General features: G+C 34.6%; 1 protein-coding gene across 1 annotated transcript in view; it reads left to right on the forward strand.

Moving 5' to 3' along the window:
- The window catches only part of LOC149785086 (rho family-interacting cell polarization regulator 2-like), a 186,409-nt gene that overhangs the window by 128,646 nt on the left and 44,039 nt on the right, over positions 1-13,724 (forward strand). The window contains exons 9-13 of the mRNA XM_089978830.1: positions 811-874; positions 3,127-3,296; positions 4,418-4,563; positions 10,876-10,987; positions 12,885-13,406. Coding sequence (XP_089834956.1) covers positions 811-874; positions 3,127-3,296; positions 4,418-4,563; positions 10,876-10,987; positions 12,885-13,406 — 1,014 coding nt within the window. The remainder of the gene's footprint in view (positions 1-810; positions 875-3,126; positions 3,297-4,417; positions 4,564-10,875; positions 10,988-12,884; positions 13,407-13,724) is intronic.

The following is a 13,724-nucleotide window of genomic DNA, read 5'->3' on the forward strand; positions in this document are numbered from 1 at the left end:
ACATGTTGCCATGTACTTGCTGGTGAATTGGATGTGTTGCCATTTACTTGCTGGTGAATTGGATGTGTTGTCATGTACTTGCTGGTGAATTGGATGTATAGCCATGTACTTGCTGGTGAATTTGACATGTTGCCATGTACTTGCTGGTGAATTGGATGTGTTGCCATTTACTTGCTGGTGAATTTGACATGTTCTTCTTTGATATTTTATTGCAAACGTTGTTTCTACTCGTTATTTTTTTGACAACAGGATGTTATTTATATCAGTGTTTTGTTTTATAAATATAGAAATGCTGTGAACACTGAAATTTCACAGTGTTTAAAATGAGAAAAAAACCTGTTTTACATAGAAATCCTCAATTTACATAAGATGCTTGTTCTACGCAGAAGTCTTTGTTTTACTTAATGGTCCTCATTTTAAATAGAGACCTTTAGTTTAGAAGGAGATCCTCATTTTATGTTAAGAGACCTTTGGTTTAGAAGGAGATCCTCATTTTATGTAGAGACCTTTGGTTTAGGAGGAGATCCTCATTTTATGTAAAGAGACCTTTGGTTTAGATGAAGATCCTCATTTTATGTGAAGAGACCTTGGGTTTAGAAAGAGATCCTAATTTTATGTAAAGAGACCATGGGTTTAGAAAGAGATCCTCATTTTATGTAAAGAGCCTGGTTTTACATAAAGATCATTTTGAATTTTTTCATAATTTACATGATTAAAATGGGCATATCTAAACAGGGATAGTTTGCATCTTTTTGATTGCTAAAATATGTGCTTGATCCTGATCTTGGTAATAATTATTTTTTATTACAGAACATGTGTGCAGTGGAAGCTCATCTGGAAAATATGATGGGAACATTTCATTGCAAGTTAAAAGGTATGTGAATGCCAGGTGAAAGCCTTCTGTAACTGACATATAACGGATTAGGTGATGTTATTGTCGATCCCGCATTGATCACCCCTGATATTTTGAAATGATATTGGGTGTCTTGAAAGGACTCCAGTCGGCAGAAGTAAGGTCTCATCCTTACATCCACTGATTACCTGTGTGCAGAATTAAATATATTGCTGAATTAAATTAGTTTTATTTTTAAATTTAAAGTTTATTTCCATTTACTCAAATAAGTAAATGTTAATTTGTTGATAACTTGCATTATCCAATATTATAGATATTCTTCATGGTTGCAGTCCATCGTACATACCAGAATATGAAATGTTTATGTATAATTTTGTGTAATACTGAACAGTATACTTGTACCATGTAGATACTTAATTTTTCTTTGTACCTAAATGTTACATTTATAAAGACCTATGCCTCTAAGGTTTTGAATAATTGTAACATATAAAAGAAACAGTTTTAATTTGGTGTGCTACAAAGGCAGTACCATATACCATTTCCTTATTTTATCTTCTTGTGCCTACAAAGGCAGTACCATATCATACTGTTCCCTTTTTTTTATATCATACAGTTCTCTGATTTTGTATTGTAACTACAAAGGCAGTACTATATCATACAGTTCCCTGATTTTGTCTTGTTGTGACTACAAAGGCTGTACTATATCATACAGTTCCCTGATTTTGTTTTGTGACTACAAAGGCTGTACTATATCAAACAGTTTCCTAATTTTGTCTTGCTGTGACTACGGTTATACAATTACCTGATTTTGTCTTGTTGTGACTACAAAGGCAGTACTATATCATACAGTTCTCTGCTTTTGTATTGTTGTGAGTACAAAGGCTGTGCTGTATCATACAGTTCCCTGATTTTGTCTTGTGACTACAAAGGCGATGCTATATCATACAGTTCCCTGACTTTATCTTGTTGTGACAACAATGGCAGTACTATATCAGTTTTCTGATTTTCTTGTTGTGCCTACAGTCATACAGTTCCCTGATTTTGTCTTGCTGTGACTACAAGGCAGTACTATATCAAACAGTTTCCTGATTTTATCTTGTTGTGACTACAATGGCAGTACTATATCAAACAGTTTCCTGATTTTATCTTGTTGTGACTACAGTGGCAGTACTATATCAAACAGTTTTCTGATTTTATCTTCTTGTGACTACAGTGGTAGTACTGTATCAAACAGTTTTCTGATTTTATCTTCTTGTGACTACAATGGCAGTACTATATCAAACAGTTTCCTGATTTTATCTTGTTGTGACTACAGTGGCAGTACTATATCAAACAGTTTTCTGATTTTATCTTCTTGTGACTACAATGGCAGTACCATATCAAACTGTTTCCTGATTTTATCTTGTTGTGCCTACATTGGCAGTACTATATCAAACAGTTTCCTGATTTTATCTTGTTGTGCTTACAATCATACAGTTCCCTGATTTTATCATGCTGTGCCTACAATCATACTTGTGACAATGAAGGCAGTAAAATATCATACAGTTTTCTTATTTTGTCTTGCTGTGACTACAAAGGCAGTACTATATCATACAGTTCCCTGATTTTGTCTTGTGACTACAGAGACAGTACTATATCAAACAGTTCCCTGATTTTGTCTTGTTGTGACTACAAAGGCAGTACTATATCATACAGTTCCCTGATTTTATCTTCCTTAAATTTTGTTTTGGTAGTGAAATTTCTTGAAATATTGTAATTCAGGCTCACTACCAAGATATATATGGTTTTACATGACCATCCGTTGATTGTTAAGTTCACAAAATACTATAGATTAAGTGCAGAACCTATAGCTGAGTAATCATTTAAGCACTGACATCCTTAGTGTGATGATTTATGATGCCTACATGTTAATTAGTACAGATTAGCAGTTTGAATAATTTGTTTTAGACTCCTTGATAAAACTTTATCGTAAAAATAAAGAAACCGATAGTTTCTAGGGAGAAAATATCACAGGTCACAGTCATGTTACGTCTGATAAAAGAATAATGGTGTCTGCACATTACATTTTGGTGTGTAAAATACCTTCTTAGAGGACTGTTAAGCACCAGGACAAGTATATGGTACCCTTGTTAGATTTGGAGTTTTTTTGATTGTGACGTGGGCACACTGAGCTAACTTTAAAGTGTTATAGCATGCTTTATAGCACAGTACTATAAAATATAGCACAGTTCATATGTAAAACAGTGTTCCATTAAACTCTTGTTTTATTTTAGGCATTGCAGGATTTGCTCGCCTCTGTCCTGGAGATCACTTTGAGGTCACAATACGACATGGAAACCAAAAGTGGAAAACTCGAGGACGAGTAGAAAAGTCAGGTAGCCAAAAATGGGATGTGCCTGAACACACTTTTAAAGCTGTCATAGGAGATATTCTCAATATTAAGGTAAATGGTTTTGTTATTGCTGCACATAATTGTCACTGCTAATGTAGTATGCCACCTTGATAACTTTTAATGTAGTACACACTTTGATAACTTTTAATGTTGTACACACCTTGATAAATTTTAATGTAGTACACACCTTGATAACTTTTAATGTAGTACACACCTTAATAACTTTTAATGTAGTACACACCTTGATAACTTTTAATGTAGTACACACCTTGATAACTTTTAATGTAGTACACACCTTGATAACTTTTAATGTAGTACACACCTTGATAACTTTCAATGTAGTGCACACTTTTATAACTTTTAATGTAGTACACACCTTTATACCTTTTAATGTATTACACACCTTGATAACTTTTAATGTATTACACACCTTGATAACTTTTAATGTAGTACACACCATTGTCATTGTTAATTTGGTACACATCATTGTCACTTTTAATGTGATACACACCATTAAAACTTAATCAGTACACTTTTATCACTTTTCATGTGGTACACAACATTATGACTGTTAATGTAATTCATCTTTATCATTTTTCTAGCACACACCATTATAACTTTATTTAGTACACCTTTACTGCTTTTAATGTAGTACACACCATTATGACTGTTAATGTTGTTGAATATGTAATTGGTTGAGGGTTTTTCTGTTATAATCTAACTTGATACTCATTTATTTGGGTGTGCATTAATTATGAAAATAACTGTATGTTGGAGATCCATCCTTACCCATGAAATGAAATAGTCTGCTCCCAAACTTGGTTGAGGCAGTGAAGTTGTTTCCTTATGGAGCTCATATAGCAGTCTTTTTACATAAAGCCCATTTCAGTTTTGCACCCTTTTTGATGTGTCTCTTAAGTGCATGTCTATGACGAGGTCAAGTCACAATTTAAGTTATTTGTTTATATGATTGATTCCAGGCCAGTTATACACACAAAAATTGTACACTTAACTGTGAAAAGCATTTACCCAGATATGTTTGCATATTATGAGACAAAAAAGACCAGGGCTTTGCTGTTTGCATTTGGAAGCAGGTTGTACACCGGTAAATAATTAGACTAAATTGAATATCTACTATTTAATGCATATAGAAATGATTTTTCTCTTTTCAGGGAGTAGAGCTTCGAAGCTTCAAGTCCATAGTTTTGGGTCAGAAAAACTGTGAGACAAAAGATTTGTTCTCAGCCAACCCACAGCTGATGACTGTCAGCCTTAATGTGAATGGTTCGCTCAAACTGAGCCTCGTCATCTCCTGGAAGTAAGTTGTGTGTGTGTGTATTTTTGTGTGTGTGTGTGTGTGTGTGTGTATATATATATATATATATATATATATATATATATATATATATATATATATATATATATAGACACACACATATACATATACATACATACAGTCCTACCCATTTATGTTGACATCCTCCGACCCGAGGAAATGTTGTCGGCATAGGTGGATGTCAACATAACTGTTGGGGGCAGGTGGATCTGAAAAAAAAATACAAGTTAAATTAGTTAGTAAGGGGTGACCTGTCGTCAGTGAGTAGCATTTACACTTTGAGAAAACAAACAATGGAAATTTTGAGTACATGAAGACAAAACCAGTGTGAAATACACTTGTATATTGACAAGTTACATTTTGGTTTTACCTTTATGTAATAAAATCCACAATAAAATATTGCATCGATCACATCCTTATATGAAAAACATTCACTACGATATTCAGTGTTGGTATCAGCACATGGTTGCATAGTTGTTATTTACATACTTCAAGTACATATACTTAAATTGTCCTAGATTTTGGTCAGTCTGTTCCCATCTTATTGAGGCTACCAGGGGGATGGGGCTATTCACAGGGAAATGAAAACGTGTCAGCAAGTTGGTTTAAACAGTACATGTATTTAGTTACAGAAGTCATTGTGAAAAGTACATAAAAGCGAACAAGATATGTGTGGCTGATATGATTAATGAAGACATAATATTGTATTCATTGACACGTGCTAAATAAAGTTAAAAAGGAAACTGTCACAGCACAATAAACTTTTTAATCGCCTATCACTTTGGAAAATGCAAGAATCAATCAGATTTCATTGCTTTTATTTAAGTCGCTGTGAGAGGCCAACTTTATAGGACTAAACAAAAGCCTGTTTTTTTTCTCCGACCGCGACATTAAAGCCTGGCAGCAAGATCTAATTGTTGAATAAAGTACAGATCAGAAATGGCCACTTGCCAACGTAAATGATTAGGCAGGAAAATTGAAGCCTGTTGGCAAGATCAACTAATTGTTGAACAAAGTATAGGTCGGAACTGGCACTTGTCGACATCAGTGATTAGAAAACAAAGGATTTGTTCAAGCTGGACCAACAGCTTCTGTCGACATGTACGTTTATTTTTTATCTCGACATCGACATAAGCATGACAATTTTGGTAGTAATAGTAGAACAAGGGACCGAGACTTTGTTTTTTGTCGAAATAGGTGGCTTGTGGACATAGGTGATGTTGATATAAGTTGGTAGGAATATATGAAGATGTTTCTTTGCTTTTTTGTCACAGCTTTTGTCTTGCCTGCAAAAAAAGTAGGGGTTGTTACAGGTATCACTTTTCTGATGGTTTTATCGTCATTGTTGGTGTTGGTGTCAGTGTTAAGTTTATATGCAGCCATGATAAGGCAGAGCATATTGTGTTTGTTCTTTTCATCTGTCCATCAGAATATCTGTTGCCTATTTTGTTTTTGCACAATAATTATCTTCTGTTCTTAACAAACTTTGTAAGAACCTTGTATGTGAGGCAGGGAAGAAAACTATTTGATCTGGGGCTCAAAAGGTCAATGCTCAAGGTCACAGGGACTAAAAGAAGGATAGCTGTTTCTAAGGATGGTCAAGTGGTCTTAAGTACTTCCCTTTCCTGATCAGTGCCATCTTATTTCTGTCCATGTGGGTTCGAGTCATGAAGTCGATCAATGTTGGTACATGAAACAGTTTGCCAGCAGCTTTTCATGGGTTAATGGTTCATACCAGAGATTTCCAGGGTTCTTCTTCATCCAGTTATACTCAGACATGATTTTTCTCCATTTTAAAGCAGATTTCCTCTTTTTTCCTGACTTAATCAGATTTTTCTTGATATAGTCCATTTTTTATATCATCTCTGATCCATTTTTTTAAAAAAACGGTCTGTATGCTCCCATTCTGCAATGACCCTTGTAAATTATTCGTTCCATTTATTAGTTAGCACATGACTCTCTTAAAGATTATTCTGATTGCTCAAAGGTTTAAATTCATCCAATGAATCTTTGTGTAATGGAAACTGATGGCAATGGAAAGAAGGAGCATGCTTCCAGAACATTGTGTCCTGAGTTGTTGAGAGAGACCGTGACATGAAAAGTTTAGATAAAGGTTTAAAAATTGTATGGGAATGGCTGGAGCGAAAAGTTGACGGAAATTAGTTGGTCAGTTTATAAGAAAACTGAGCACTAGAGGACTGGCATTTTGTGACCTCTGCAATAAAGATTTGAATTAGGTTAATTGTGGTTGGAAGAGTTTTGAAAAGCACCTACAGTTAGCTGCATATGGAAAAATTGAAGCTCAGAAAGCATCTGGAAAAAGTGCAAACACCTCTTACACTTTTTTCAGCTTTTTTTTATGGAAGACTAAAATCATAGCCACCATGTATCATGTTCATGAAAAAAAGGATATTACACTCTAGACAACAAAACAACAACACAGGGTATTACACTCTAGACAACAAACAACAACACAGGGTGTTACACCCTTGACAACAAACAACAACACAGGGTATTACACTCTAGACAACAAACAACAACACAGTATTACACCCTTAACAACAAACAACAACACAGGGTATTACACTCTAGACAACAAACAACAACACAGGGTGTTACACCCTTGACAACAAACAACACAGGGTATTACACTCTGGACAACAAACAACAACACGGTATTACACCCTTAACAACAAACAACAACACAGGGTATTACACTCTGGACAACAAACAACAACACGGTGTTACACCCTTGACAACAAACAACAACACAGGGTATTACACTCTAGACAACAAACAACAACATGGTATTACACCCTTAACAACAAACAACAACACAGGGTATTACACACTAGACAACAAACAACAACACATATACAGTAGTAAAACTTTATAAGGGCATTTCTCACATTTGACCTACTTTCTTGCTTTAGTGACTTTGCAACAAGGTGGATTATGCTGCTGTGTAGTGTTCATTGCACAGCATTCTGCAATACTCTTGCATTAGCAGTTATCAAGACATGTCATAACATCTATTTTTGTTTGTGATGGTGTATACTCTTCAACAATGTTTACACAAAATTATTGGTCAGTTACCTCCTATTTTGAGACTTATATTATATCCATTACATGATACCTGTCTCATCATGGCTGTTGCAAATTTTTGGTTGTGCTGATTTACTTTTAAAGAACTGTGGATATAAACCAGTTTTCATATAAGGCTTCAGAGTAATGAAAAGAGAGTTTTGGCCACATTTTACTTAAAGCTTGGCCCTTCCATTGTGTCATACTGGCAGGCATTTGTATTATATTGACACATTTCTGATTTAACTCCAAGTTTGATCTTTGGGTTCTCTACATAAATGTATCATGTTGTCTTTTTGTCTCGTGTGTGTTAGCATGTAGGTATGATTTTTATTTGGATTTATCATGTGGTCTTTTCATCTCACATGTTTTAGCATGTACAGAGACATAGGTATAACTTTTCTGTTTGGATTTATGATGTGGTCTTTTATCTCATATGTCTTAGCATGTACAGAGACCTAGGTATGACTTTTCTGTTTGGTTTTTTCATATGGTCTTTTTGTCTCACATGTCTTAGCATGTAGAGACATATAGGTATGACTTTTCTGTTTGGATTTCTCATGTCTTTGTCTCACATGTGTTAACATTTTCAGAGACATATACGTATGACTTCTGATTGGATTTATCATGTAATCTTTTTGTCTCACATGTCTTAGCATGTATAGAGACATATATGCATGACTTTTCTGTTTGGATTTTGCATGTGGTCTTTTTGTCTCACATGTGTTACCATGTACAGAGACGTATAGGTATGACTTTTCTGATTGGATCTATCATGTGGTCTTTCAGTTGCACTATGCCTGCAGAGTCATATAACTTGGTATGTAGATGTATCATGAAGAATGCTTACCTATAATTCAGAATTAGGCTACCTATATTTCACACTCCATTTACCATCATTGTTGACCTTTGTGTTGTGCTCAGTTTTTCACACTGTTGCCGGCAGAGTCATGAAACATTCTATGTGGTGCATAGGACAGTCTGCATAGTGACTATGTGTTTGGCATTTTAGATCGGGTTTTGTATCCCTATAAAGTGTGGAGGTTCAGTGACCAACATAAATGTTCATGCCTGCCCTCCTAAGTAACAAAATGAGATCATTCAAACAAATTTATTTCAACACCCCTAAAAATGTAAGCCCTTGTTTCACTTGGGACTTTGCCTTTGTACACTGAACCAGCATTCTGATTAAAATCAGACCAACCTTCCTACATGAAGATCTGACAGTGACCACTTAGGGGCCATTTTCTGGCCACCAGCATTATTACTATAATCACTAATTTTAGCAGCCACTCAGATGAAGTCTTATATATTCCTGTTTGGGAATCTGAGCAGTATAGTTGAAGAGCATCAGTGTACGGAAAACAATCTGATTCACTTTCAGATTTCTGAAAGCTGCATTTCCATTGGCTAATTCAAGGGTTACCAGAGCATGGCCTCTTGATGTCTTCATGTAGGGCAATGGAGATCTGATTGATTGAACCAGCTATTCTTAATTGTGCCATATTGATGGGGATATCCATATTTTATGGACACATTTCTTATATAATGCCAATAATTTTCATCATATTCAGGAGCCACAATTTGAGTATAAAACAGTGGCATTTATGAAATGAAACAAACTTGATTGTGAAACAGTGGCATGTATGAAATGAAATACACAGAAGTTTATGGCTAATAAATGAATATTTTTTGTATTGCATATTGTCCTTTTGTTGGGGTATCCATGGTAGCTCACTTGTTCCCATTTCCTTGGCATGATTTGGCCAATATTTTGTATGAAGTACCACTAAAAACCAATCAAATTTTTATAAAGTGCCACTAAAAACCAATCAAGTTTGTATAAAGTACAACTAAAAACCAATCAAGCTTTTATAAAGTACCACTAAAAACTAATCAAGCTTGCATGAAGTACCATTAAATCAAGTTTGTATAAAGTACCATTAAAAACCAATCAAGCTTGTATAAAGTACCACTACAAACCAATCAAATTTGTAAAAAGTAACATTAACACATTAACCCCTGGAGCTTTTTGTCATATTTGCCTGAAAATCAAGTAGGAAACACATTTTGAAAGCTATTTCTGAATAGACTGGAAAACACCAAATCCCCCGGTCATCTTTCAATAACATACTGCCTAGTTGTGTTAGAAACATCATTTTTCATTGGCTATTTGACTCACGCAAGAGCAGAAGGGTAAAAGTTGGAGTTCTTTTTTTTATTTTTATTTTTTATTTTTTTGCTAAACGGAGCCATTTTTTTTTGCATGGAGACCACTCTTTATTCCAAATGCCCATCTTATCCTACTTTTTGCAAAGGCTCATCTGTCTGTTTTCAGTTCATACTGGTTTGCCTTAGATCTGAGACCAAAAAGTCTAAAATCAGGACACAAAATCAGATTCCGACCACAGGCAAATTTTGGGTTAAAAAAAGTCGTGTCCAATAAATGAGGTTTTTCTATCTGTATTTTGTAATGCAACTAGATATTCCAGATTATTTGGTATCATTGTAGAGCTACATCTGTCTACCTTTCTATAATACTACCACTTTAGTGTATCATGCATGACCCTGATGCTACAGAGCTCGGCAGTAGGCTACTACCTCCTGCCCCGTAAAGTCGTTGCTAGGGGTTAATGTATTAAAAAACAATTAAGCTTATATAAAGTACCATTAAAAACCAATCAAGCTTGTATAAAAAATATCATTAAAAGCCAGGTTTGTATAAAGTACCATTAAAAACCAATCAAGTTTTTATAAAGTACCACTAAAAACCAATCAGGTTTGTAAAAGGTACCACTTAAAACAATCAAGCTTTTATAAAGTACCACTAAAAGCCAATCAAGGTTGTATAAAGTATCATTAAAAACCAAGTTTGTATAAAGTACCATTAAAAACTAATCAAGCTTGTATAAAGTACCACTAAAAACCAATCAAATTTGTATAAAGTACCACTAAAAACTAATCAAGCTTGAATAAAGTACCATTAAAAAACAATCAAGCTTGTATAAAGTATCATTAAAAACCAATCAAGTACCATTAAAAAACAATCAAGCTTGTATAAAGTATCATTACAAACCAATCAAATTTTTATAAAGTACCATTAAAAACCAATCAAGTTTTTATAAGGTATCATTAAAAACCAATGAAATGTTTATAAAATACCATTAAAAACAAATATAGCAACAACCAGCTATTTCTTATTTCTTACAGTCCTCTTGAAGGAGTGGATGAGAGTGCCACATTCTTTGAAAGCCCACTTTCAAGACCTCAAGGGACACCCAGGAAGAGACCAGTGTCTGTCATTACTTTAAATGGGGAGTTTGTGAGTATTTCAGAGCTGACGTTTTGAAGATAATGGTTCATTGTATCAATATGTCTGAGAAATGTATATATGGACTCAAAATTATTGGCAATTAAGAACAAAATCGCCTCCTGTGTTTTTGCAAACACCTATAATTCAAACAATATGAACAAATCATGACCAATTATAGATGGCATTATAATAATAATAATAATGACCTTATTTAAAGAGGGTAACACAATTAGCTAAGAACTAATCTACCTTGAGGCCCTCATACAAAGGAATTTATTTATTTTAGCTGCATCTCTGAAGCCACTGGATATATTGGGTTTGGAAGAAGAAAATAGAGTGGGCATTTCTAATCTCAACTTGAATACTATTCCAGAGCAGAGTTCCAGAGTATTGGAAACTTTTTTAAATAACTGCTTATTTGGTTGGGAATCTTATACTGTTTGGTAGACATGGATCGCAGGTGGGGAGTATTGCCAGGTACCCTATACTGGAATAGTGATTGTAAATATTCAGGAGCACTATTATGGGATATCCTGTACATTAATTTGGCTTTTCTCAAACAGATTCAGTCTTTAATAGGTAATTTTTGAAACTTACAACTAAATTTTCCTTGCTTTCTTTCTGGATTGATATTAGCCCTAATGCTCTTTTTGAAGTCTGCTAGCATTGCTATGTTTTTATCATTTGAATTATCCCATATTGTATTGCAGTAGTCTAAATAGGGTTGTATGTAACTGTTATAAAATAGTTTTCTGTGCCTTTCAGGGAGAAAATGTCTTATCCTACTGAGAAGCCATAACTTGAATTGATTTTTTTACTGATATGTTTGATATGTTCAGTTCATGATAGGTTATTATCTACCAGAACACCAAGTAGTCTATCATGACAGACCATTTGCAAATTTTTATCCTTCCATGTCAGACATAGTTCATCACTATCAAGATTTGTCCTTCTTTGCCGTGTTGAGATAAGTAATATTTTAGTTTTACCAGTGTTTACCACCATGCCATTGCATGTGCACCAGTTTTCCAGTTTGTTTAGGGCATTCTGTAAAGATATTTCGAGTTCATGCTTTGTGTTTTGGATGTCTGACAATGTTGTGTCATCTGCATAGAGATCTGTAGATGATATTGAGTCACTTGGTAAAAGTGGTAGGTCATTAATAAATAAAATGAATAGTAATGGACCTAGAATTGAGCCTTGTGGTACTCCATATTTAATTGTTCCAGGTTCAGACAGAACATCATTTATGTAAACATGTTGTGTTCTCTCACTTAAGTAAGAAGTAAACCATCTAATTGTTCATTCATCACACTGGTAGATTTTCAGTTTCTTCAAAAGGATTTCATGATCCACCATGTCCAAAGCTTTCCTGAAATCTACAAATACAGATCCTATTATTCTACCTTGGTCAAGTGCTTGAAGCCATTTATCAGTTAGGGAGATCAAGACTGTCTCACAGGAATGTTTCTGTCTAAAGCCTGATTGATTAGGGTGTAACAGCAAGTGTTTGGTTAAATATGACATGAATGAGTCATGGACATGTTTTTTTAATAAATTTTGACAAGTTTGGTAGTATTGAGATTGGTCAGTAGTTATCAGCATCATCCTTAGAACCAGATTTGTGAATAGGAGTAACTTTTGCAGTTTTCCTTATTTTGGGGACAGATGAGGTTGCAGTACTTAAATTAATTGTAAACTGTGTTATTGTACATTCTGTGTACAAATTCTGAATCATATTGTTTCAGGATCATGACATTTTAGGTGATTTTTATATAATGCATTATACAGGCAGTATGATTTATTTGCTGACAAATTATTTTTTAAAGTTCTGTCAATTTAAGCATGAAAAAATTAGCTTGTAATAGTCTGTGTTCTAAAATGCTGTCTTTCTTTTATTTCACAGAGTGAGGCTGATACTGACAATTCACATCCAGAAAGGAGGCTTGCAGGTGCTGCATCTTTACATCAAACAAAAGACGATAATTTTATTCTCCGTAGTAGTGCCCACCAAGTATCTCTTGAGCCGACTGCAGCCACTTATCATGGAAGTGCACCATCGTTTCGTCACAGTGAATATTATCCTGGCTCTGTTGATGCATCCCCTTGGACAGTTGGCTCAACAGACCTTATCACTGCACATGCATCAGCTTCCTATTCCGATGTGCAGACTACATCAGAAAATGTGACACAAGTTGCAGAGTCGATGCAGTCGACTGGATATTCACAATCTCTTCCACCTGTGTTTAGTTTCAATTTATACAATCCAAAGACCTATTCTTCAGGACATATTGCTACCAAAGATGATAATTGGACACTGGAAGAAGTAATTCAGAGTCTGAGTTCTACTTTAGAGGATTATCATGGCCAGTACGTGGAGCTGCAAAAATTGGAGGATTTAATTATTTCCCTAGAACAGATGATAAGAGTAAGTTTTTCTGTCATGTGCTTGTTACAGTACTTGTGAGTATCAAAATCGTCATGATGTCAGCAACAAGGCTCCATGCCACACATCCTATGTCACAGAAAAAAAACGAGAAGTTTTTACTGCTGCAATTTGTAATAATTGTGTTAGAATACTATTTATCAGTTTCCCAAAGCAGCTTGTGGTATGTATGTCTATAAAACTAGTTAATTTCTTTCATAAATTGAAGATACTTACTATATACTTCAGAACCTCAGCAAGCTCAAATCTTTTTTTATTGGCTGGATTTTGTATTTAATTCAGCTTTTATTTTATGGACTT

This window comes from Sinohyriopsis cumingii, chromosome 13, assembly GCF_028554795.1.
Source record: "Sinohyriopsis cumingii isolate HCF-2022 chromosome 13, ASM2855479v2, whole genome shotgun sequence".
Lineage (NCBI taxonomy): Eukaryota > Metazoa > Mollusca > Bivalvia > Unionida > Unionidae > Sinohyriopsis > Sinohyriopsis cumingii.